Source organism: Chelmon rostratus, chromosome 21 (assembly GCF_017976325.1).
Source record: "Chelmon rostratus isolate fCheRos1 chromosome 21, fCheRos1.pri, whole genome shotgun sequence".
Taxonomy (NCBI): Eukaryota; Metazoa; Chordata; class Actinopteri; order Chaetodontiformes; family Chaetodontidae; genus Chelmon; species Chelmon rostratus.
In genome coordinates this window covers 9,143,231-9,168,218 of record NC_055678.1, presented here as the reverse complement: position 1 = coordinate 9,168,218, position 24,988 = coordinate 9,143,231, and the positions used below count along the sequence as shown (strand labels likewise).

General features: G+C 43.5%; 1 protein-coding gene across 5 annotated transcripts; it reads left to right on the top strand.

The window, feature by feature from the left end:
* Positions 1-2,059: 2,059 nt before the first annotated feature.
* kat6b (K(lysine) acetyltransferase 6B) lies at positions 2,060-24,629 on the top strand. Of its 5 annotated transcripts, none has more exons than XM_041962733.1 (17): positions 2,060-2,235; positions 4,334-5,192; positions 9,286-9,394; positions 10,813-10,928; positions 11,151-11,232; positions 11,730-11,859; positions 12,081-13,042; positions 14,158-14,279; positions 14,920-15,032; positions 15,156-15,297; positions 15,433-15,594; positions 16,174-16,267; positions 17,811-18,042; positions 18,336-18,495; positions 18,924-19,208; positions 20,075-20,366; positions 20,492-24,629. In XM_041962733.1, the coding sequence occupies exons 2-17, from the start codon at positions 4,575-4,577 to the stop codon at positions 23,338-23,340; spliced, it is 6,468 nt and encodes a 2,155-aa protein (XP_041818667.1). In that variant the 5' UTR covers positions 2,060-2,235; positions 4,334-4,574; the 3' UTR covers positions 23,341-24,629. The 5 variants fall into 5 exon arrangements, with proteins under 5 accessions (XP_041818667.1, XP_041818663.1, XP_041818666.1 ...); XM_041962729.1 differs by having other exon boundaries at positions 20,489-24,629; XM_041962732.1 differs by lacking the exon at positions 2,060-2,235 and adding an exon at positions 3,462-3,572 and having other exon boundaries at positions 20,489-24,629.
* The last annotated feature ends 359 nt before the right edge of the window (positions 24,630-24,988 follow it).

Sequence of the window (24,988 nt, the reverse complement as noted above, 5' to 3'; positions counted from 1 at the left end):
TCTCAAGTGTTTTGTGGAAAACAATTCAACACTCATCTGTTCCACAAAGAAGTGTGATTGAGAATAACATTTTTTGGTTCCCCTAGAACAACCTGTTACATCATATTTTCTTTTATTTTCTCCGAGCATGTCAGAAGGAATCCGGTTTTTACACTCCCCGCACAAGAGCTCTGTTTTCCGTAATGAGGCATAGTTTATGCATTTATGCTAATTGGGGGCGTCTAGGTGAAAACATTCTCCAGCCAAAATGTTATTAACAACTTTGAGACACTTTTTTTTTCATCAGCATTTTTTAAGGTTTCACACAGATGCGCTTTGAAAAGGACCACATTTCTGATTGGGCAAGATCACACTCCATGGCAGCTGGTTCATTTGCCTCTCAAGATGACAGATGGCAAAACACAAACACAAAAAGAGGGAGCCATGATCAAGTAATGAGAATGCCTGCCACAATAAGGAAACTACTAAATGTACTTTTCTCACTCTTCCTTGTAAACTTTTGCTTTGCTGCTCAATGAATGCAAAGGCTGGAAGAGAACAAACACTAAATCTGTGCATTTAATTTACTTTTCGCAGTACCTACGCTATCTGTTTTGTAAGCTAGTGAGCCCAAGGCATTTTGAAAACGTTTAATGCCGGTTTTATTGTGTCGCAGCAATCTGCAAAATCTCTTTTCATGTACTGCTTTGAGTTAAATACGCTGTTAACAACTTTGAATTAGGGAGAGGAAAAACTTATATTTGCCTACAAAAATGAGTTTACGACCGGAATATATTTTTTCTGAATGCAGGCAAAGGAGTAAGTGGGGCCCTGGCCAGTGTTTTGCCCCGCAGATGGGCAGCAGTGTTTGTGAACACCAGTGTGGCAGTTGGCAGGGATTGAGGAGGGGGATGGGCAGATTGCAATGGCACATGCTCCAATTCAAATTATCCCTGGACCCATGCAGCAGTGGAGGACCTGCTGGGGCCCAGGGTGGCATTCATTATAACCAGACACAGGCAGGTTTGGTCAGCGCCTCCATCGTGACACCAGCCCTAAACGCGTCCCCCATTATTCACATTTCACCTGCTCGAACAACATCTTAAAACAGCGCCTCAGTGAAATAGTATTTTATTTGCACGTATTTACCCCAAATTATCAGTGAGTGGATTTAAATAAATGTCAAGAACTGAACGACAATCAGACACTGAGTGATATCAACACTGTAAATGTGTACAGGTAAATGAAAAACCAGGCCATCAAGGTAATAAGAAGAGCACCTGAAGAAGATGGTGACAGAATAACAAGACACGTGAATTAAATGAATGCAAATTACACATGCAGTGTCTTTTTATAAGGGTTAAATGTTTTCATCTGAGATCCCTTTAAAGCTGCCTGTGCAGTACAGCATGTGTTTATAATCTGATGGGAAGTTAGCAATTATCTCTCTAATTACATCTGTATTACTGCATGAAAAATGAGCTTTCTGGCATTTCTAATGCGCTAAAGAGTTGGTGAATGAGCGAGGGGAGCGCAAATCTAAAGACTTGACAATTTAATGATCTACGTTATTGCTACCAACTATTGCTCTTCCTTAGGCATGCTGAAGTTAATTAGCAGATTAGGGTGTTAGTGTATGATATCCCAAACTGCCCTGGGTACCGTTGGCCAGTGCGAGATTTAGCTCGTTTTTCAAAATAAAAGACTTGAGATTTGTGTGTTTGTGTCAAAATCAATCACATTTGAGCTTCTATCTACAAGCACATCAGTGGAAGTTAAAAGTGCCCATAGGGAATAAATGTTAATAGGGGTGTTATGACATGAAAGTGCAATGTACCCTGCCGAGACTAATCCAGTAATATATATATATATATATATATGAAGTGTAAAAATGTTTCTCTTGGCTCATCACTGGACATGTTGATGGAGAGGAGGAGGAGGGGGGGAAGTGAAATTGACAATATCATTGTAGGAGCGCACTAAAGGGGCGACGGTCCGCTCCACTACACTGAAGTAGGGATGTCTACAGTGGAAGAAGAAGAAGGGGGAGGGTACCACTTTGTCACAGGCTGCTATGTAGATTAACCTTTCAATTAGTTGTTATCAGGTCCTCTCCATGTCTCGGCGCGAGCTTTTCAGCCTTCGTTTTAAGAGATCAAATCCCACCAAATCGCTCGGATATGTCGCTGTACATTTATCCTTCGACGTTTCCCCGATAATGAAGAGGAGTATCCGAGGGGGGGAAAACTTGAAGAGGTAAACTACCAGCAAATATTTACGGTAGCCTGTGCCCTCGTTCTTTTTTTTTCCATACTAGTTATATGTTCATCCTTGCATGAAACTTGCTCGTTAATTTGTTGTGCCTTCTCGCCCACGGCGGCGGCAGCTCGCATAGGTAGGTCTGTTTGTGTAACATGTAACAAAAAAAACCCAAGGAGGCTGCGTATCATTTCCTAATAAAATATGGAAAGCGAGAGCGGAGCTGAAGCTGAGAAATGGGAGCTAAAGAAACCAGCGATACATAATTGAGAAGCAGTGATGAAGGAGCTGCTCTCCCAGCAGTCGTGTTAACTTGTATTCCCCCCTGAACGCCTCTTTTCTCTCCGGGGCTCACTATTTTCCCTCATTGGAGATATTTGATAGTTAATGGTGATAAAGAGGTCATGCCATCCTTGCACAGCGCAGCACAGGACGTTAATAATTCCGCTGGCAGACGCGGAGCGAGCGGAAAACCTACTTTTTAGCTCTGCGGATCGTTTATTTATCGCCTCCAATTTCACGTCACGTAGTTTTAATGTTAAATATCAGGAGAATTACGGCTCCTCTCGGGGAAATAATGAAAAGGGAGGAAGATAAAGAGGAGGGGGAAAGGCGATAGCTTAGACACAGTTTAGCCTGCAGGAGTCTTCAATATGCTACCTGGAATTGATATAATATGAAATGTGTTCCACTTTAAATCGGCGCTTGTGCCTTTGCAGGTTTTATGCAAAGAAATGATAGATTTAACAAACAGCCAATTAAAGTCCAAAATGTTCCAAATCACTTTCAAGTGTAACCAACTGTTTCAAGGAGGAATCTAAGTAAAGGTGGGCCGGTGTTAAACGCTTAGCAAATGAGGTTAAATATTCATCTCATTTGATTGTTACTCAGCCAGTTTATGTCCGTTATAGTGTATTTATAACTTATTAACGTGCTATCGCCGCGGTTGGAGCTTTAAGTTCGGATATAATGAGTGTTGGAGGTAAATGATATCAAATTCATCACTGAAGGCACCTTAAGAGGCGGGTCAATTGAGTGAAGTGACAGATCATACAGCCAGTGCCGTGCCTCTTAGAGTGAGCTCATACATAAAGATTGACATGTGCTTTATCAAACCAGAAATCGGATCTTGTCTTTACAGCCAATATTGAAGTTGCTAGGGAGGGCACATTAGTGTAGGTAAGGTTTAATGAGACTCCATTGGATTGTAATCAGCGTCATGTCGGATTCATGTAAACTACAACATTGTAACAAAATGGCGACTGTTTAGGTGACATCAGTAATGCTGGCAACACTGTCATTTATCTGCTCAACTCAGCGGAACACAACTCTGGGTTTGTTACGTAGTTATTACCGGTTTCTTCCTTCGGGAAACGGCTCGGTGGTTATTTGAAGACGTGCCTCGAGCGTCTAACGGCAGCTGTCAGGAAGTGAGCATTGATTATACATCTGTCATTAACGCTCGCGCCGATCGGTTTGTCGTTGCGGACGTCGAGCTGTCAAAAGTCGCGTGCGGACAACTAACGGTTAAACTTTACGTACGATCTCCTTTTTGTGCTTTTAGTCAGCTCTTGCGTGTTAGACTGTGACATGTTACGGTGACATTTTGGAAATTACGTGCTGCAGAAATAAATATGAACTTGTAAGTGTTTTTTCTTCTTCTGCTCTCACGTCGACAAGGAATCTGAAACCGAAAATATTTATCCGTCGAGGAGACTATTTATACTTTCCCAGAAGTGGGTAGAAGTTTCCAGCTAACGTTACCTGACATTGTGTGAAAACTTGTTACTTTCACAAAATAGTCTCTTTGGAAATGGACATCTGGTTTGCAGCGTGGATTATGGTGTCAGACTATGGATTAAGTCACTCGAATTTCTTTAGCAACCATGACAGCCCCTGCATCTGTTTTTATCCATCTGTTTCTCATGTTGTAACACATCTTAAAGTCCTGCATTCCTCTAGCTTAGCCTCTACATCCAGCATGCTATAAGCTAGTTTCAGGCTGTGAATGAGAGGAAAACACTAGAAATTACAGTGGAGGTTGTAATTTGAAAATGTATCTGATCTGTGTGTGTGTTTTTCTTTTTCCATTTAGATTTGATCTGGGATTAAATAATTAAAGCTCCAGGTCAGCCGGTAACAACCATTGTGGAATTTACTCGTGCCAACTTTTCCTCAAGCTCAATGTCAAATATCCAGGATTGAGAAGAAATATGTGGATGCCGGCGTGGAGCGTAACTTTTTGACCTTATTAAGGATGTGGATGTATCCAGTGTTCTGCAGCAGAAAGGGGGAATCTGTATGGATCACATTTTTGTGAGTCTAATTGTTCAACCATGGTAAAACTTGCAAACCCTTTGTACACGGAGTGGATTCTCGAAGCAATACAGAAAATCAAAAGGCAAAAGCAGAGGCCCTCAGAGGAGAGAATTTGTCATGCGGTGGCCACATCGCATGGACTGGACAAGAAGACCGTCCTTGAGCAGTTGGAATTAAGTGTTCATGATGGCTCTATTCTCAAGGTTACAAATAAGGGGAGCGCCTCCTACAAGGACCCAGGATATCCCGGGAGAGTTGGATCAATCCCGCCTGCAAATGTATCTGTGCCATCAAAGGAATCTATATGGAATTCAAGTGATCTGCGCCATATTGATTGGAATAAAATACTTAAGAGGGCCATCGAGGGCCTGGATGATACCCATGGCTCCTCACTAAAGAACATCGAGAGGTATCTGAGGAACCAGGATGACCTCTCAAACATTGTTGATAACCCTGCTTTCCGGCAGAGGTTACGGCTGGCGGCCAAGCGGTCAGTTAACAACGGCAGGTTGTTAAAAAATGGGCCCCGGTATAAGATCAGCCATGGCAGTGCGGAGGGAAGGGGCTCCAGGTGTCCGAGTGCTTCCCCCTTGGTCCTGTCATCAGTGACACTCCTCCCCCATGAGCGAGACCAGGTACACACACCTTGGCCTCTGCATTGTCACTCTTTTCACCCCATGCTTATCCCTGTGGACTTTGGTCTGACATATGCTGCTTTCACCCTAATAGAACATCCCAATGACCACAGTAGTAAAATTCCAGCCAAAATATTCTCGTTATTAATTTTTTAGATATTAGTGTTATTGATTTCAAACTCTTACCCAGCTCTAACATGTAGTAAAACTTTGTCTTTTGAAAACTAAGGACTTTTTTGGGAACTTACACGGTGGCATTTCCATTATATCATTACCAAGGAGGGCCCAGAAAGTTTGGGCCACCGCTGAGCAGAATTTGCTTGATAGGGATTTTATGATTGTGGTCTTAATTTGTGGCACTCTATCATGGCAGGTCAGAAACAACGCCATCTAGAGTGTGTCCTTTTGGGGCTGTGTTGCTTTTGGTCTCCATAATAAGAGCGCTTGGATAATCAGAAAGTCATGCTGACAGTGTGTGGTAGGCAGTCTGCTGTAGGCTTCCCACAGGTTATGTAACTCTAGCCTAATGACCTTAGGGGATGTGGCTGGCTGTCTTGTGAGTAGCAAAGCATAAGTGAACAGATTTGGGATATTTTATTGGTAATTTACAAGAGCATGAGCATAAACTAATCTTTTTTTTAAGTGCTGAGAAATGGAAGCTGAGGTATGTGTGGTAGGACAGAATATTCTCAGACTGCAGGCAGCTATTATGACCTTTGTGCTAACTGAGATGGCCCAGAGAGGAAATAAAACCATATAAACAAACTTCCAGGTTGCATTGTTTCTGCTGCTTTTGGCACCTCAGGGGTGGTTTATAGTTTGCACAGATTGTGTCTCTATTACTGGTACTTAGCTATAACACACACTGCAGACAAATGTCTGCAAAATGACAACATTTTTCTAATTGCATCACAATTTTAAGACGCTGTCAGGCACAGTCAAGTGTTTCATGGAAAATAGTTTTCATTGTGTGGGCCTAAAATGCAGTGTACAGTCATCTCGATAGTTGCGAAGGCTTTTTGCAGATCATGTGTTGAGGCTTATCAAGACGAAGTGCGGTCTAATAGTTTATGCACAAGTTATGCAGCTGAAGTGGCTAGCAGCATCAGGCTATAGAAATGTCACCCTGCTCCCCACCAGTTTCACAGTGAATAATCAGGAAGCGACACCTTGATACTGCAGCCACAACTGTGACTGTGTCTGTGGTCAGGCCAAAAGTGAAACTGAGAACTGTTTAGAGACACAGTGTCCTGCAATGGTTCTCATAGCTGAGGAGGGCCTGCTGTTTTCCATTTGGAACATTTCAACCTATTGCTCCCGGCCTGATGACATCACCTAGACCAGTCCAGGTTTACCGTCCACTTCAAAGGATGAGACAGCTCTGCCTGTTCAGTTGTTGAAGAACGAGTGTGTGTGTTGAGAATAAGAGATACTTTGAGGTAAAAAAGAGCAGAGTTTATGAGATTCTGAAGAGACTCTGGCAGGAACAAAGGCAAGGAATGAGAGTTTTTCTTTTTTTTTTTTCCTGCTGCGTTATGCAACCACTTGAGCTCTCTCTCTCTCTCTACCAGCAGTTTTCTAATAGGACCCCACCCCCTCACTCAGGACAGCCTGCTCTTTTTGAAGCAGCATAATTTCCTGTAATGTACTTAATTTAGAATCCCCAAGTAAATCATCAGCATCTCTTCAGCTGTGTTTGTTTCTCTATTTTCGCATTTTGGTGCTGTGCAGATTGCAAATTGCTATTGGTTTTAATCACCAGGCCTCAGAATATTCCTGATGGAAATTAATTCTCCAGTTCCTGGATTAGACTTCATAGCTCAGTCAGTGGAGACTATGTTATGAAGTGAAGACTTATTAAAAAAAATACTTGCCTATCAGCTTGGAGCATTTCATCAGCAGTATGCACAGGCTGCATATCAGCACTGATGTCTTATTAATTTCAAGTTCTTTACATTCATTCTCTTGCTTGTATCTATAATTCTCTTGCAGAAATCATATTTATGATGTTTCGTAGCCCCAAATCAGAGTTTTAGGGCCTTTAAGAAAATTGTTTACTCAGGGATTTCATTTAGCCTTTGCAGGCAACATAATAAACATGACACACATGCACTTTATGTGCATGAACAAGAAGTAATAACTCACTGAGGCCTTACTTTCGAATGCCTTTGGCTCTGTCTTTTAGCAGTGATAACATAGAATAGCTTGTGATCGAGGACAGAAGCCAACATTTCTTCATTATGTTTTCATTATTGATTAATCTTTTCAATTATTCATTTAGTCTATATAATGTCTAAAAATAGTTTGAAAAAAGCACTCATCACAAGGTCTAAGAACCAAAGGTCTCATCTTCGATTTGGTTCGGTTGTCTGATCAACAGTCTAAAACCCAGTGATATTCAATTTACAATGATATTTAAACAGAGAAGTCATCACATTTGGGAAGCTGAAAACAGAGAATGTTTGGCATTTTAGCCTGATAAATAACCTGAACCATTAGTACAGTTCTCAGAGTTGTTGCCATTAAATTTTGTCTGCACTTATTTGTGTTTCAGCACCAGTTCTGTGCATTTGAATTATGAAGAATACAAATAACAAGCCCCTTTCAGCAAGATTGTTCACAGTTGCAGACCTGATCGCCTTGAATCTGAGCAAAATATATTCTGTTTCTCTTTCATAGCAAGAGGCAGTATGAAAATCACTGATTACCTCTGAGCCACCGTGCTATGTCGTACAGGTGCAGCCTCATCACGCAGCAGCATTTCAGTGTTTTTATGTCCAAAATCTCAGCTGTGTGAGCAGCAGTCAGCTCTTAATGCCAGTGCCTGCTTTCAAATATTGACCTGGCAGGTTGGAAAATAGAGTAATCATTGATGTGGCAGTAAACTGCTTCCCTTCACCGTAACAAGTAATTGATACAACAACCAGGAACAATGACCAAATCCCAACTGTGTCCTTGATGCATTTGCCCCTGGGGTTCATGTGGATGGTGTGGCAGGTTAAAAGAATGCTCCTGTCTTGTGTTTGTTGACATATGAAAGAAAAAAAACAAAACATCTCCCCGGGTCAGGAGGAGGTCATGACCAATAGAGATTTGGAGGTCGCAAATTTTGTCGAGGTCAGGATGCTGATCTGCGTCATAGAAACCAGGATCTTATTATGGGCATCCCCAGAGATCCCTTCTAAGGTCCAGTCAATTGATGAGGCCTTAGTGTGTAAACTGACGATGAGGTGGGTTATTTATGGTCACACCCTGTGAGTGTTATTTTCTGTTAAGAACTTCCTCTCAAGCAGGGAAAAGAGGCAGCAGTTTGTTTGATGCTCCTCTAGAGGCTTGTGTATATGATCTCATATTTTAAGGGACACCTTGTGAAAGCCATATTACGTCAGTCTGAGTTTAGTCTGGTCATGATTTCAGCCTGAGATTGGTTAAGTTTTGACTGGCTGCTTTATGAAGAGATGACACTAAGTCCTCTGCAGTTTTCCTCTGTGAAGTCAGCCTCTCTTCATTGTGAGTGATCAATGGGGAAATCCTCTTAAACCTTGAGCTCATATTTTACTTCTTCTGAACTTAACCGTAAGCCCTTAAATTAGTGTTTGTTCTGAGACTTGCAACATTTACAGTGGATCATGGCAGTAACAATGAGAGCCTGTTTTATTATTGAGGTAATTTGATTACATGCTGGTTAATCCTTTCAGACTGGAGTGCAAGCTTTAAGAATTGGATTAAGCCCTTAAACTATGATTACTAAGATCACTTACCCATTCAGATGTAATGGATAAAGGAGGTGGATCTCAAACGAAGTGTATCTCGGAGGATGAGATTCATTTATTATTAATTTCTAGTCTGTGAGAAGTCAACTCTTTTTTTCCATTCTCTGAGCTTATGCTTCTAGTTCATATTTTTCCAGCTATTTCATTAAATCACAACCTGCTTTTATGTCCTGCTTTAACCAACAATATGTCTACAGTGATCTCAAAAATCCTGAGAGGATAAAATGTCCAAAAACAAACAGGCTTTTAGGCACTTCATACACAGTCTGTGCCCGTTTCTGTTTTTTAAACAGTTTGTCTCTGTTTGTGTTCCCACCCAGCTCCGGGTTGACCCCATCCCAATATGCAGTTTCTGTCTTGGAACGAAAGAGTCAAATCGGGACAAGCGGCCAGAAGAGCTGCTGTCCTGTGCAGACTGTGGGAGCAGTGGTAAGTGGCCTTGTGTAACGCTTCAGTTTTTGGATGTTCTCACAAGCTATGACATACTGTAGTCTGGACAAAACTGTTGAATGTCTATGTTAGCAAAGGCTTACAATAAAAATTGGGAGGAATAGAGGTGGGAGATATGATTAATATTTTCATCACAATATTTAGAAGAACAGTTATAACAATATATATTCTATGCATCATGATATTGCATATATATGCAAAATCCCATGTAAAATAACATCCTCTATCAAGGAGTATTTAATGGTTATTTTATCATATAGTGCATTTTCTAGAAATTCACTTGGCCAAATATTTATCTAACTAAATAAAAATGTTTATTATTTTCCTGAAATACGAGGAAAATACGAGAAAAATAATTTTACTCGACCACAGTGATCCTACAAATCCAGTATTTTCATAAGGCATTCCCTCCCATTGATTTGCAGAATTGCTTACTATCACCTTATACAACCAGAGATATCAAAGCTACCTTGGTATAAAGGCTATAAAAATCTGTGATTGTTGGCTGATTTCTTACACCTCACAATACACAGTGTACAATAATATCACCCAGCAGTTCTCAGCATTGGTTTGGCAGATGTCACATTCTTGCTCCACATTTTTCACTTCCCTTTAAGGGATTTAATGGAAGAACAATGTTCAAATTGAGTGGCTGGAGGGATCCAAATTGCTTGCAACCCTCAGTGGGCTCAAGAAGGGCAGATGCTCCATAAGTGGCTGTTAGAATCTGAAATCACAAGTCATTTTCCCTCAATTCAGATTCTTCTTATAGAGCACACCAGGCACACTGGATCAAAGATCAACCCTTTTCCTGCTGCAGATTGGTGGCATTTCCTTTACTGTTCTTTTGTTCCAGACAAAACTGCTAAACCCCCATAAAATTACCTCTGCCAAGGAGTCATTTATGTTTGAACAATTATTTTAAATGCCGTAAGGAATTGTTCTCCTGGTGACATTTTTATAGCTCAAATTTGACTAAGTAGCGTCGAGGTGGTTTTCATTAACCGCTCGTAGTGTACACAAATTGTGCTCTCACTGTAAAACAGCTGTTTTACAATCATGAGAGGGAGCCGGGTGAGGGAGAAGGCAAGCTTTTACATGACTTTCATGGATCGGCTTCCATTAGAATGAGTGCTGCAACTGTTTCTGCCTCATTAAGATCAAATTATCTGTAATTAGCGGCTCAGATGTTTGATCATACTGTTTTTAGACACAACTTGTGGCAGGGGGGAAAAGTGTTGCGGACATACAGGCACACCATTGTTTTTGATGAGATAATATGTTAATATTTAACCTTACTGCGTGAATAAATAGAAAGCCTCATCTCTGGCGCTGTGATGCAGTCAACGCTGGTAAAAGTGTGGCTGGCTAACATGCATTTTCCATTGCTTTTGAAGGGCATCCATCATGTCTGAAGTTTTCCCCAGAATTAACCTCAAATGTGAAGAGATTACGATGGCAGTGTATTGAATGCAAAACCTGCAGCTCCTGTAGAATACAGGGGAAAAATGCTGTAAGTATAATATTGCATACATCTTAACACACACCATTTTCAGTGTTGTTGGCTTGGAGGTAGATCTCATTTTGTGCATCCCTGAGGATTTGTTGGTTTTCCCTCAGATTTGTAAAAAGCCCCTTGTGCACGACTGGGCTTATTTTCCCAAAAAATGACAGGGGGGGTGTTACATGTATGCAACAGGGGCATCCCTTACACATGCCTGCTGTTCCCTTTCAGGATGAGATGCTATTCTGCGATTCATGTGATCGGGGCTTTCACATGGAATGCTGCGACCCGCCGCTTTCAAGAATGCCAAAAGGTGAGGTGTTTACACTGTCTGGCTTCTCTGTTTCTCTCTCTGCTGTCATTTCAAAGCCTTTTCTTCACAGACGGCCGTATGGGGCTGTCAGTCAGCACAGAGAGGCAGCGGTGGCTTATTAGAAGCTTTGCATGCATATCAAATTATTTCAGCATCCCTGGGGAGATTTGCTATCTCTGGATTACAGTACTGACCCTACATTGAGGCTTGTAATGATGGTGCACGTACCATAGTGGGACATTTGGCAGGCAATTCATACAAGTCACATAGCTTTGCTCAGCAATCTGACATGAAGTCTATTTCACTGGACAGAGAATTGACCCAATGTTTTTCTTATGGATTTTCGCTTTGTGCTGAGTAATTGATTGTCATTGTGAGCTGGTGGGATTCTCGCCAGCTCTCGGTATTAAAGGAAATGTTTCCAATGAATGTACTGTATGTCCTCTGAATTGATGAACCCACCCAAACGGTACTCTCTGTGTTTGGACACCCTCCAGGAACCTGGATCTGCCAAGTCTGCAGGCCGAAGGAGAATGGGAAGAAACTGCTGCAAAAGAAAGCCGATCAGATCAAACGTCGATATGCAAAGCCAATCGGAAGGCCGAGAAATAAGTTTAAACAAAGAATGTAAGTGTGAAATAATCTAAATGTTAGCACTTTATTAAAGGGAAGTTCCATTTTGGTCATAATAACATTGGATTCATTGTATTCCAAGTTAATTGCTAACGGGGCATTTTTAAGTAGTACCTCAACGTGTACCTCAAAATTGTTTTTAAGGACTGTACGTGAGTAAATGTTGTTGCATTCCACTTCTGGCAGTGAGATCTATGTTTTTCTTTTCTTGGCAGGTCTGTAACCAGTGGTGACGGCTCCATGGTAGCACTTGGAGGAAGGGGGTCACCTGGTAGGGGTCAAAAGATTACCGTCTGTTCCACACCTTCATCTGGTCATGCTGCATCTGTGAAGGACGCCAGAGACAGATTGGCTGTTGCAGACCCCTGTTGTGCGGTCGACGCCACCCAATTCACCACTTCCACCCCCACCACCACTCCCCCCCTCACGCCCACCTCCACCCCAGCTACACTCACCGTAAACAAGAAAACCAAAGGGCTTATCGATGGGCTTTCCAAATTCTTTACCCCTTCCCCCGTGGGCCGTCGCTCGCGAGCTGTTGCCGTAGAGTCACCCGCCAAACAGTTAAGCTCTAGAGACAAGGGTCCTCCCAAACTGTCCAAGCCACCAGAGCCATTTGCCTTTGCTGCTGACGCCACTCAAAAGATAACCCCCTCGTCCGCTGCACTTCCTCCCGCTCCCACGTTGCCGGGACTTAGCCCCCCTTCGCAGGTGTCCAGCAGCTCCACCTCTGCTAACTCACCCCAGAGCTCCTCCAGCCAGTCTAGTGTTCCTTCCCTGAGTAGCCTCTGCAATAGCAGCCAACTTAAGGGACTATTTGACGGACTCTCTCACATTTATACTACTCAGGGACAGTCGCGGAAAAAGAGACTACCTTGCTACGCACCGCCTAAGCGCATGCACCCTAAGCAGGATTCACCCCATGCGTCCAAAACGGGGCCCCAGCGCCTTGGAAAGAATGAGTTTAATAAAAATAGGTTACACTCCACATCTGCTGGGCCGGGCCGACCCAGAGGACACCCATTTAAGATTGTCAGTCATTTCAAACGTAACCCCTTCCTTAAAAAGCACAGGACACTAGGCAGGCTGAGGTATAAAGTGAGCCCTCAGAAGGGAGCCCCCTCACCAGGAAAGGGAGACTTGACAGACGGAAGAATTAAGCCTGAGAATAATCATGGTAAGCAAGGCTCGAAACTCCAGCCAAGACCTGCGTCTCCACACCTTTAAGCTTCTTCTTTATTTTTTTAAAGCTTGACACTCGCAGTTATTTTTTTTTTCCAGACTAGAGCTAATCTTTTCTTTGAGAAGACACCCTCAACATTCTAACAGACTACTAATCTTCTGCCTAATTTGAATTCTTTTAGTTTCTTAACCCAGTTTCGTTGCGTTTTGACTTGGCTGCGGAGTTTACGTGGCTTCCATCCTCTCGCCCGTTGGCTTTTGTCATAGTGCATGGCCCACTAACTCCCTCATGTTGCTCCTTGCTCTGTCCTTGACCCTCTGCAGTAGTGCACACATTGTGATCACTACCTAGTAGAGGCTGTAGTCACATCAGCACTCTTCCTCATCCCACCCTCACTCTTGAAATCTCTGTCTCCACTCAACCTCACTTCCAGCGGTCATTAGACACATACAACCCAGTGATTCACCCACCCAAGTTGACTCAGAGCTGACATGATGATTATAGCCAGAAGTTCAGTAACCCTTACATTTCACTGTCTTCAGGAGTGGAGTCACACTTAAAAAAAAATAACACGGTAAAAAGAAAAACAAATGGATATATGTTTTAAGCAGTTCTAAACAATATACTGCACAAACACTACTTACCCCAACAGCACATTTCTATAAATATGTTAATGACACATCACGTCCACTTGTAATGGGTTTTTGTTTTGGTGGTTAAGTCATGGTGTTGATGTCTTTCATAAAATTACTGCCTGCTTTCCAACATCAGTTGCTTTTCATGTCGACACTCGCTCCCTTCACTGCATCTGCTTCTTCATTCATGGGAAACTGTCTTGGTGGATGACTAAGCACATGAAAGCAGTTACGCAATTAGAGTGATTTAGTTTCACTTCATTACATTAGGGATTTTCATATAAACATGCAAAGATGATACATTATGAAATTCCTCAGAGACACGGCCTCAAACAGGCTCAGCAGAAGTACTCACAGAGTAAACACATTTGCATAGAATGCATTTATGAGATTATTCAGCCTCGGCTGCTTCAAACAGGCCGGTGTTGATGTGCTGTCTGATGTGTTGATGTCGTGTTATTGTGCCTGTAACAGGCCACAACGGGGAGCTGCGCGTGAAGCAGGAGGCCAGAGCCGAGTTTGCGGCCATGTCCAGAGACCACGTCACGGAAGAGGACATTGAGACGTTCATGCATGTGCAAGAGCTCGCTGTGCAGGTGAGAAGACTGGGAGAGGGCTAAACATCTCAAACATCAACTGGAATTTTACATTGTTATTTGGTTATTTTTATTGACATTTTCAAGTTAAATAAGGGTGGCTGACATGGACAGCTTGGATAGGAACAAGGTCTTTTAGTGACAAGGAATTTGCATCTTATATCTATATATACATCTTTATATTATATATATAGAGAGAGAGGAGACAGGACCATGAGTTTGTGGTCTCAGTTTGGCTTTCCCAAATGTTTGCTAACTGTTCCTCACCCTCAATGATGTGTTAAGGATAGACGCACATGAGAAGGACAAAATTTACATATTGAAAGGTATCTCAGTACTACCTTGATTTAAAATATGTGTTCAATGTACCATGGGACAAATTTAAACTCTAGTTCATCCCAGTTTGTTTTGCATTGCTATTCAGAAATGGAGTGGATCAGAAGCTAACCAAATGTCAGCAGGGACTTAAAGATTATATAAAGTATTTAAGATCTTACTGGTGACAGATTTTGGTCAGATTTCATCTATATTTCATTTAGCCATGAGAACTGTGAACCACAATCTTGATTTGAGAATCTGTAAGATTCAATTATGTGGGTCACCACATGTATCCATTTGCTTGTATTCGATCTTTTCACAGAGAACCGGATCTCTGATGAACACAGACTCCATGCGATGCCCTGCCATCATTGAATTTGGGAAGTATGAGATTCAAACCTGGTACTCATCGCCTTACCCGCCTGAGTATTCAAGGTAATGCTGCTTTTACGTGACAAATAATGCTGCTGTCTTTGTTACTGGAGGTGCATTTTATTTAAATGTTTATTTCAGTGTCGCTGAAGCACAAACCACAGCTCCCCCTTTTGTCTCTGTCAGATTACAAAAGCTTTATCTGTGCGAGTTCTGTCTGAAGTACATGAGAAGCAAAAACATTCTCCAGAGACACACAAAGAAGTGTGGCTGGTTCCACCCGCCAGCCAATGAAATCTACAGAAAGGACGACCTTTCCGTATTTGAGGTCAGCCTCCCTTTACAGCAATAAAGCAATAACTGTATGCTGCATGAGATTCCACTGAATGGGTTCTGGGAGGAGGAGGGAAAAAATGGGAACTGTTTGAATAGTGTCCTCTTGCTCTTTTTATTCCGTGTTTAGGTTGATGGAAATGTCAGCAAACTATTCTGCCAAAACCTCTGCCTGTTAGCCAAGCTTTTCCTGGATCACAAGACCTTGTATTATGATGTGGAGCCTTTCCTCTTCTACATACTTACAAAGAATGATGAGAAAGGCTGTCATCTTGTGGGCTATTTCTCCAAGGTAAGAATTACAGAGTGATTATATGGGAAATGAAGGAATACCGCACATCATTTTTGAATGGTGATGCTGATACAGTAAGACCTCACTGTTATTTGTCCGTTCTTGTAACATGAATTTATCTTATTCACAGTGGACAATGAATCGATTAATCAATTAGTCAAGCAAAAAAGCCAAATATTTATTGGTTCAGGCTTCAAAAGTTTAACCATTTGCTGCTTTTGTGTGTTTGACACCATTGTAATTTGAGTAGATAAATTTTTGGACTTTGAAAAAATTACTCTGAAGATGAGATGCACATTTTTCTCCTTTAATCATTGGCTGTTATTATTATTGACGATTATGACATTTTATAAATTAAAGGATTAATAGTCAAAACATAATTGACAGATTAACCAACAAAAAGATAATTATCATTTGTTGGAGCCATAATTCAGAACAGTGAAACTTTTCAGTGAAAGCTCATTACCCTGTGTCTGTGGCGTGCACGTGCACAGCTTTAGACAAGGACAATGGCAGGTGCAGTAAATTGCCAGCTTCAGCAGAGCTCTGACATACTTGATCTGTTTCTCCTTCCCTCAGGAAAAGCTTTGCCAGCAGAAGTACAATGTCTCCTGCATAATGATCATGCCTCAGTACCAAAGGCAAGGATTTGGAAGGTTCCTTATTGATTTCAGTAAGTTCCTTAATGCTTTTTTAGAACACTGAACTGAGTTTTTTTTTTCTTTCATTGGTCTTTACAAACGCTTTCAGATTAAGGGGTGAATTTGTAGCTTGTGGCAAGGTGCTGTTATTTGGTTAAGGCTTTGAAGTAGCCTAATCAAGAGCATTCATGTACGGTGCTTAGGCAATCACAGAAGATTAGGAGTGAGAAACATAACGTTCTGACTGCATACATTATTTGATGGCCAGTAGTATTTCATCCAAGCTTCGCCTGAATAGCTTTTCATATAAAAAGCCCCCATTTCTCTCCTTGACTTGTGACGAGGCGTAGATACCGCGTTATGTTTTAGACCAGTAAATGCAACACATACAATATTTAAAGCTTTGCGGTCCACTTACGAAAACAGTTGCTGCCTTGAGTGGATTTCTGTGTTTAGGCAGGCAGTTTTTTTTGTCATTAAAGGCGTTTTATTGTTTTCAAGAGTTGTCTCGTTGCCGAGTTTGTGTGTGATGAAGAGAAGGAAAAGGAGCGAGTGTGGGGTGGGCGGGCGGTAATGGAGCATTTGATTTCCTGTTCACTTTGGGAGCCATTGAGACACAGAGATGCAAGAGGATCTGTGATATTGAGAGTGTGCTGATAACAAAGACAGGGATTAAGGGAGATTGAACACAGCTGAGTTCTGAGCTCTTTGAAGGCTTTATTGGAAAATGTAGCTTTGGAGCTGGAAGTTGTTTAGATTAAGATTTTCTGTTATATTGGATTGTATTAGAGGAACACTTTGTCTCAGGTAGCTCTGCGAGCAGAGCATTAGGGGGTGCCTGCGTGAAAAATGTTTTCTTTCAAATCATAATTCAAAGGACGCAGAGTAGCTCTTTTGTATTCGTTTATTAATGATAATATACTTGTAAAATGACAGAGAATGAAATATGGCTTTTTTCAATTAATTTATTTGAATATTCATTGCTAAGTGTTTGTTATCACAGGCTCCTCTTCTCAGCTTTAGTAATGAATATTGTCATGATTACTGGAATATTATGTGTTCACTGTTTGGTGATTAGATTTGCTTGTTTGGTTTTCAGTAGTGGGTGCACATTAAAAGGCATTAATTAATTTCATGCCGCTCGTAATGGATGACCCTTGACAGGGCCGCTATAAAACTAATTACACACAGATACATATTAGTATTAGGTTTTTTTCTTGTTCGTTATCTCTCCTAAGTGCAGTCTCTTGTGAGCAATGACATCCAGCTGCTTCTCTGTTTCGCTCTGTCGCTTTGTTTCCTCTTTACTCCCCTCTTTCAACCTCCTTTGTTGCCCTTGCCAGCATGTATCATAGCTTCTGACAGAGGTTGAAGGAGAGGAAAACTGATTGCCTCGCTTCCCTTTATACTATTTGAAGGTGAAATCCCAAACCAGGGTTTGGTGTCACATCCTTACATGAATATGTAATCCATAAGGGAGGGGGTGTAGTGACTGAATTGCAATCTGAAATAACCCAGCAGCAGCCTCTAGCTTGACTAAAGCATTTTGTTTGTGTTTGAATCTTGTCTTTTTAGGTTACCTTCTCACCAGGCAAGAAGGACAAGCCGGCTCCCCGGAGAAACCGCTGTCAGATCTGGGTCGCTTATCCTACCTGGCATATTGGAAAAGTGTCATACTGGAGTACCTTTATAAGCACCCAGATAAACACATCAGTGTTAAAGGAATAAGCAGGGCCACTGGGATGTGTCCACATGACATCGCCGCTACTCTCCAGCAGCTCGGCATGATTGACAGACAGGATGGCAGGTCAGTTCCGCAGCCGCAGTCTCCTTCAGCCTGTGCTGCCGCTTCTGTATGCTGTCTGACTTATCCAGGCCAGCGGGTATTTTTAACAGCATATCCATTAATGCTGCTGAATATTGACAGAAGTAAGTCAGGTTAAGCACCCCCAAGGACATGGAGCACCTGCTGTCCCAAGGAGCCCGTCTTTGTGCTCGTATTTAACCACACATCACCTTCTGTCTACCTTCTGTCTACCCTGGCTGGTGCTTCACTATTTTGTGCACGTGAACTCATGGGCCTTTCTCACTGTGACCTAGGATCGTGTTGATCAGAAGAGAGCGATTGATTCAAAGGCACATGGAAAGCCTGAGGGCTAACCCACGCCGGAATGAGGTGGACCCCGATGCCCTGTGCTGGACGCCTTCCACGACTCTCAGTGCCGTCCTGTCTGAGGAGGAGAGGGAGGCAGAGATGGATGTAGGTTTTCTTGTTTAATCAGGACACAGTAGTTATTTGTTTACACTTCCCTACAATGCTATTATTGGATGTTTGTTGGATTAGCTGGAGAGTTCAAATAGAGGCCATTAAGCGGAAAAGCATTCTCACTGTCAGCAGGCATCTAATGTTGTGCAAAATTGCCCTAAATCAGTTCACTACATAATTGATAGTGCTGAATATTCCATGAAATGCAATCTTTCCACGGTTGTTTAACGGAAATGTTTCCTCCATGACGGGCAGACATCCAATCAGGACGCTGTTCTTATTATCAGGAGAAACCTGCAGTGATTCATTTGTCATGATGTTAATTCCAATCTCTTGTTTTCCCATTAGCCTCATTGCTCAGATGTTGGAGCCGTGCGTGCGCCTTTCCCAGAGATAATGCGTCTTGTCTGTTTAATTACCAGGCTGAGCGGCTGAAGGAGCAGGCCAGTTGCTGGGAGAAGGAGGAGAGAGAGGGCTACATGATGACTCACAGTAGCAGGCAACCTCTCACAAAGGTCCACTGCAAGGTTCCCTACAGGACCTACGAACGCCGCCCTGCACTGTCCTGGACTAGGCGCATCCAGCAGTCAGAGGAAGTGAGTGATGACGAAGCTGATGATGACGACGACGACGACGACGATGATGACTCCGATGGTTCACCACCCATCCTAACAAAAGCCCATGCAATGCTCGCAGCAAAGAGAAAGGTGACTTTTATTGTTTGTTGATGAATCATGCTCCTCTTACAAGTCAGCTGTTTTCCCTAGTGGAATTATCTCATTGATTATCTGGAGTTTTATTCTAGGACAAAGTGGAATTGAATGTATATCATTAGGTATTTTCCTTCATTAGGGACCATGTTGTGTACTCTGGTGAGATGGAAAGGTTTGATAAATATTCATGAATTCAGTGGAGGGTTCAGTGGCTTCCTCCTGTCATCTGGAGCCTCCCTGTGTGCCTGCAGCTGTAGATAATAGATTGTGTTTTCACTGCTGGTGTCGAGACTGTGCAGGCTAAACCTTGTACTATTGTCAGTGGTCATGGTTAATTTACTGCCCTCCTCTATGCTTCTCACATCTGTTCTGTTTATATGGCACTGCCCCCTTGTGCTGGAGATAATATTACAGCCGGGTGCATGATGTCAGGGAGACCTTTTCAACAAAAACATTGTGGCAACCAGGAAAGAACGACGCTGGCTGTTGGAGTTTATTTAGTGCATTAGTTACAGTATTGATTTCACATTCTTCTTGTGGAGGATTTCGGAGAAGAGAGCGGTTGAGTCGTAGGCAGCCTGTGGGAAACAACTGGAGAATGTAAAATATAGACTGTGGTTTCTGCTTACTCTGCCTGTCTCATTTGTGGTTTTCCACACCAGGCTGCATCGCTCAAACATTTAGTCTCACAGTGTGGTTTTAACATTTTACATTTAGCACAAAAGCCTGAATGACTTCCTGCTATATCCTCATGGAGGTCATCCACCTAGTGCCCTAGTTTTCAGTCTTTACAAAGCGACTGTATTCTGATTGGAGGTTTTATTCTGTTTTCACTGGTTCTCCTTTTATTTGTGTTTCAGAGAAACATTGTGCTCAAGAAGAGAGGGCGTAAAAGGAAGAGAATAAACAGCAGTGTTACAACAGAAACCATCTCTGAGACAACTGAGGTGCTGAACGAGCCGTTCGATAACTCAGAGGATGAGCGTCCTATGCCCCTGCTGGAGCGCACCTGCAGAGTGGGCGAGATGGAGGAAGAAGAAGAGGAGGAGGAGCAGGAGGACAAGACTCCGATAACACCAATGAAACGCCGGAGAGGTCGCCCGAGGCTGGAGAAAAATGCACAGAAAGACAATCTTGAACACTGGAATGAAGGTATTTGCATCTCGACTGTCGTAAAAATACTCCATAAAACATCACTTCTCAAAAAATAGTTGAACAGGTGATTGTTCTCTCTCTCTGACCAAAGGGTATTTTATTTTTATTTTTTGTCTCAGCAGCTGACATCCTCTCTAAGAGACCCAGCAGACCACGTCCAGTGAAACGGAAGAAAGGCTGGCCGAAAGGAGTGAAACGTGGCCCTCCTAAATGGAGGCTAAAGAATGAACGAAAGATGGGCTTCAAGCTCAATCTCTACACACCCCCTGAAACCCCAATGGAGGCAGAGCAGCACCATATTCAGACTGAAGAAGCGAAAGGGGAACCAGACCAGGATACTGTCAGTGCAGACGAGGGCAGCAAAGCAGGCAGAGGCTCGGCTAGTCCAGATATAACGCTAGAGAGGCTCCCCTCTGAGCCCTCGAGTCCCGCTGACCATGGCTCCCAGAAGTCGAGCTCCCCTGAAGGATCGCCAGTGGCTTCTCCAGTATGCTCACCTGCTGCCTCTCCTAGTGCCATGTCCCCAAGGCCTGAGGACAGAGCTGATTCCCCAGGACCACCTGAAGATGACCACAGAGACCAAGAGAGTGAACACGGGCAGGACTCCCCAGCCAAAGATGTGGAACACAGCACAGTGGGTGCTGTTTCACTGGAGAATGACAATGAGGAAGATGAGGAGGAGGATGAGCAGAGAACTCAAATTGAGGATCAGGATGCAGATGATGAAGATGACAGTCACAACAAGACAGCAGAACCTGAGAGCAGCAAAGTAGATTTGGAACAGAGTTCGAAAGAAATACCCGATTGCACCCCACCTTTTTTAGATCCAAAAGAAGACAATGACTCTGAGTTGAGTCAGCAGGTTTCTACAGTACCATGTCGTGAAGAGGAACCAGCTACTGCTGCAGAAAGCATCCAGGAGGCAGTGACAGAAACGACAGTAGCAGCAACACCACCACCTGAAGCAGTAGCAGTCGCTTCAGTAGCAGCTGTAGACTCTGATAACCCTGTAGACTCTGAGTCAGAGGAAGAGAGCACGCCCAGTCCATGTCCGGATCACCCACCTCCTCTGCCTGCAGAGAGGCCAACACTTAGTCCCGTGGTGAGGGAGGATCCTCCAATCTGCACAGAGATTGACTCAGAGACAGCCCAAGCTGTTCAGTCCCTGACGCAGGAGACTGAGCGGGAGAATGTTTTCCAGGACTGCGTGGAGAGCCAGGAGCCCTGCAGAAGCCTGCAGACCTACGCCCACGTGGCCCAGAGCCCCCAGCTCACCTCGCTGGATGACTGCCCCCAGTCAGACCACAGCAGTCCCCTCTCCTCCGCACAGTCCCATCCCAGCCAGTCGGTACGCTCTGTTAACAGCCCGGCTGTCTCCATCTTGGAGAGCGGCTACACTCAGATCAGCCCCGACCACAGTGCCATCTCAGTGCCCTCGCTCCACAACATGGAGACGAGCCCCATGATGGATGTGCCGTCGGTGTCGGATCACTCGCAGCAGGTGGTGGACAGTGGCTTCAGCGATCTGGGTAGCATCGAGAGTACCACAGAGAATTACGAGAACCCCAGCAGCTACGACTCCACCATGGGGGGCAGCATCTGTGGGGCAGGCCCCTCCCAGAACAGCTGCTCCTATGGCAGCATCCCCCCTAGTGGCCTGGCCCAGAGCAGCTGTGCCGTGAGCCAGCAAATGGCTGCCGTCAACCCCGGCAGCTGCGGGATGATTCAGCAGAACAGCCTCAGCTCGCCGCCGCACTGCAACGTCAAGTCGCCGCAGGGCTGCGTGGTGGTGGAAAGGCCTCCCAGCAACAGCCAGCATAGCCAGCACAGTCAACACAGCCAGCGCAGCCAGCACAGCCAACACAGTCAACACAACTCTCACAGCAGGCACGGCCCACACAATCAGCACAGCCAACACAATCAGCACGGTCCACACAATCAGCTAAGCCAGCACAGTCAACACAATCCCCACAACCAGCATAGTCACCACCACAATCACCACCTGCAGCACAATCAGCTCAGCCAGCACAATCAGCACGCTCAGCATAGCCTTCACAATCAACACAGTCAGCATAGCCAGCAGCAGCCCATGGCACAGTGCGCCATACCCACCAACTTCACCACCACCATGCAGCTGGCCGACATTCCCGAATCTGGCAACCCCAACTTCGCCCTCTATGAGAGGATCAACCACCAGGGGGAGTATGGCAGCGGGCATTACTCTCAGTCGTCTGGCCTCAGTCTGGCCAAGCTGCAGCAGTTCACCAACACGTTCATAGACCACCCTCACTCGCTGCCTTTCAACCACTCGGCCTCACACCCCATCACATCTTATGCAAACACCCCTTCACTGTCATCTCAGCACTCCAGCCTGGTCTCCCTGTCCCAGACCCCACATCGAGTCCCCAACCCACAGGTGCAGGCCACCATGACCCCACCCCCGAATCTCAGCTCCCCACCACCCATGATGCTACAGCGCAACATGGGCATCACGCCCTCGCAGCGGATCCAGCCCCAAATGGCCTCCAAGAGTCACATCTCTGCACGCTCCAAGTCGGCCCCGCTGTCACATCACCAGCAGCAGATGTACGCCCAGCCGCCACAGACTGTGGCCATGCAGGCGCCATCCAGGACGCTGGCCGCCATGCCGCGCATGAACATGAGCGTGAACATCATGCCGGCACCAGGGTACAATGTCGGCTCCATGAACATGCCCTCCCTCAATGCCATGAATAGCTACAGCATGAGCCAGCCCATGATGAACAGTGGCTACCATGGCAACCATGCCTATATGAACCAGTCACCCCAGTACTCTATGCAGATGGGAATGATGGGAACACAGCCATACCCCCAGCAGCCCATGCAGGCTCCACCACATGGCAACATGGTGTACACTCCAGCTGGTCACCATGGTTACATGAACACAGGCATGTCCAAGCAGTCCCTGAAAGGGCCTTTCATCAGGCGGTAACTCTCCGCAGGACTGAGCTGTTTCTTCTCACGTGCATTTTGCTGTTTAGAGATGCACTGATCTGGCCTTTTTGTTTTTCTTCTTTTGGTGTCTTTTTGTTATTGTTTATTACTTAAAAACCAGCAGCAGCACTTGGAAAGAATGCAAAAATTTTCATCAGTGAGTAAACTTTGAAGCTAATGTTAAAAAGTATTTTTGTTTCTCCAAATGGGAAGCCTTACATCATTACGATGAAAATCTATTTAATTAGTGTTAGTGTCTCTGATGTGTCTTTAGAGCAGGCGGGTTCAGAGCTCAGAGGTAGAGATTTCATCAGTGGTCTTGCAGTCGTGTAGCAGCCTCAAATGAAGCCATTTAATGTGCCTGCTACAAGTGGAGTTAGTGGCTGTTTGAACCTGTTCAGTGTACCTGTCTAACAGTGCTGACAATTAGTTTGTACTATACTCATGCCTTTGTATATTTAAATTATTGTACTTATTTTGTAAAGTGACAACTAGCATGCTTCAGTCTCTGTTAGTGACAGTGCATTGAGTAGTACTGTACAAGTGTTGTGCTTAATAGCAAGCCATTTTAAAGATATTTGGCCTTTATTAGGTTTCCCTCCACAGGGAGAAAGATGAAACTATATTTTGTTAATTCTAATAATGTAAAAAAATGTAAACTTAGTTCTGTTTCCTGTTCGGTTTGAGAGGTTTTATTGCTATGTATGTATAATTCTGAAGTCTTTTGTAACAGATCTCCTTGAGGCAGCTTTCTGTTTAATAAAGCAGACTGATTTCTGTCAAAATAACAAAGCATATCTCAGTGTTTGTACCCTGAAAATTCTAAAACATTTCAAAATGTCCAGAAGTGTGGCAGAATTTAAAAGAACTAAATGATTATAACGATGAATAACAATAAAGAAAAATATAAATTTAGTCCAAAGTTGATATTTTACATAATGCCTTTAAAGCTACGTTTTCATTCCATCTGTAGATTTGTTTTCTATCTTTATAAAATGTTGGATTTATATTTTACCGAAGTGTAGAAGAATAGAGCCTGTGAATAGACCAAACTAAGCTAATGGATTGCATGTAAAACGCAACTTGTACTTGTGTTTTTGTTTATATTGCTCTTTTGTAGCCTTTGTACCTGTACAGAGTTGCTGGTAAGAACAGGGGGGAAATACCTGGCTATGTGCACAAAAATCGGACAGAATGACATTCTTGTATTTATGACTTTTCTCCTTTTGTCAGTTACTTAAAATGCTGTACATTTTAGCATAAGAATAAATTATGATTGACCATGTACTTGATTGTTCTCCTTTTAATTTGAAGCGTTTACTAGCCCGAGGCGTGTCGCAGAATGAAAATGCAGTGATCGATTTTGAATTTGTGGTCAGGCAGGCAGCTGTTTCCTCTGCAGAAAAGTATTTTAAAATATAAAGAAGTAAAAAAGGGAAGTTGACTTGGACGTGACTGCTCAGAGGCTTGATCCACTTGAGCTTTCACCCCTCCAAACCTGATATGAAAACATAAAACTTTATCATCTCAAGATTTTACCTGGTAAAGTCCCATAATATAAAAAACAAAACGGGACATCAGACAGGTCTTGCACGGTCACACACATTGAATATTTAATTATTAGACCTCTGCGTTGAAAGGAAGTG

What these genes read in the sequence shown, in the direction of transcription:
- kat6b (XM_041962729.1), top strand. Translation starts at nt 4,575, where the DNA reads ATGGTAAAACTTGCAAACCCTTTGTACACGGAGTGGATTCTCGAAGCA. An exon ending in TAAGCCTGAGAATAATCATG is followed by an intron (nt 13,043 to 14,157) that starts GTAAGCAAGGCT and finishes TGCCTGTAACAG; the next exon opens with GCCACAACGGGGAGCTGCGC. An exon ending in AAGGTTCCTTATTGATTTCA is followed by an intron (nt 16,268 to 17,810) that starts GTAAGTTCCTTA and finishes TTGTCTTTTTAG; the next exon opens with GTTACCTTCTCACCAGGCAA.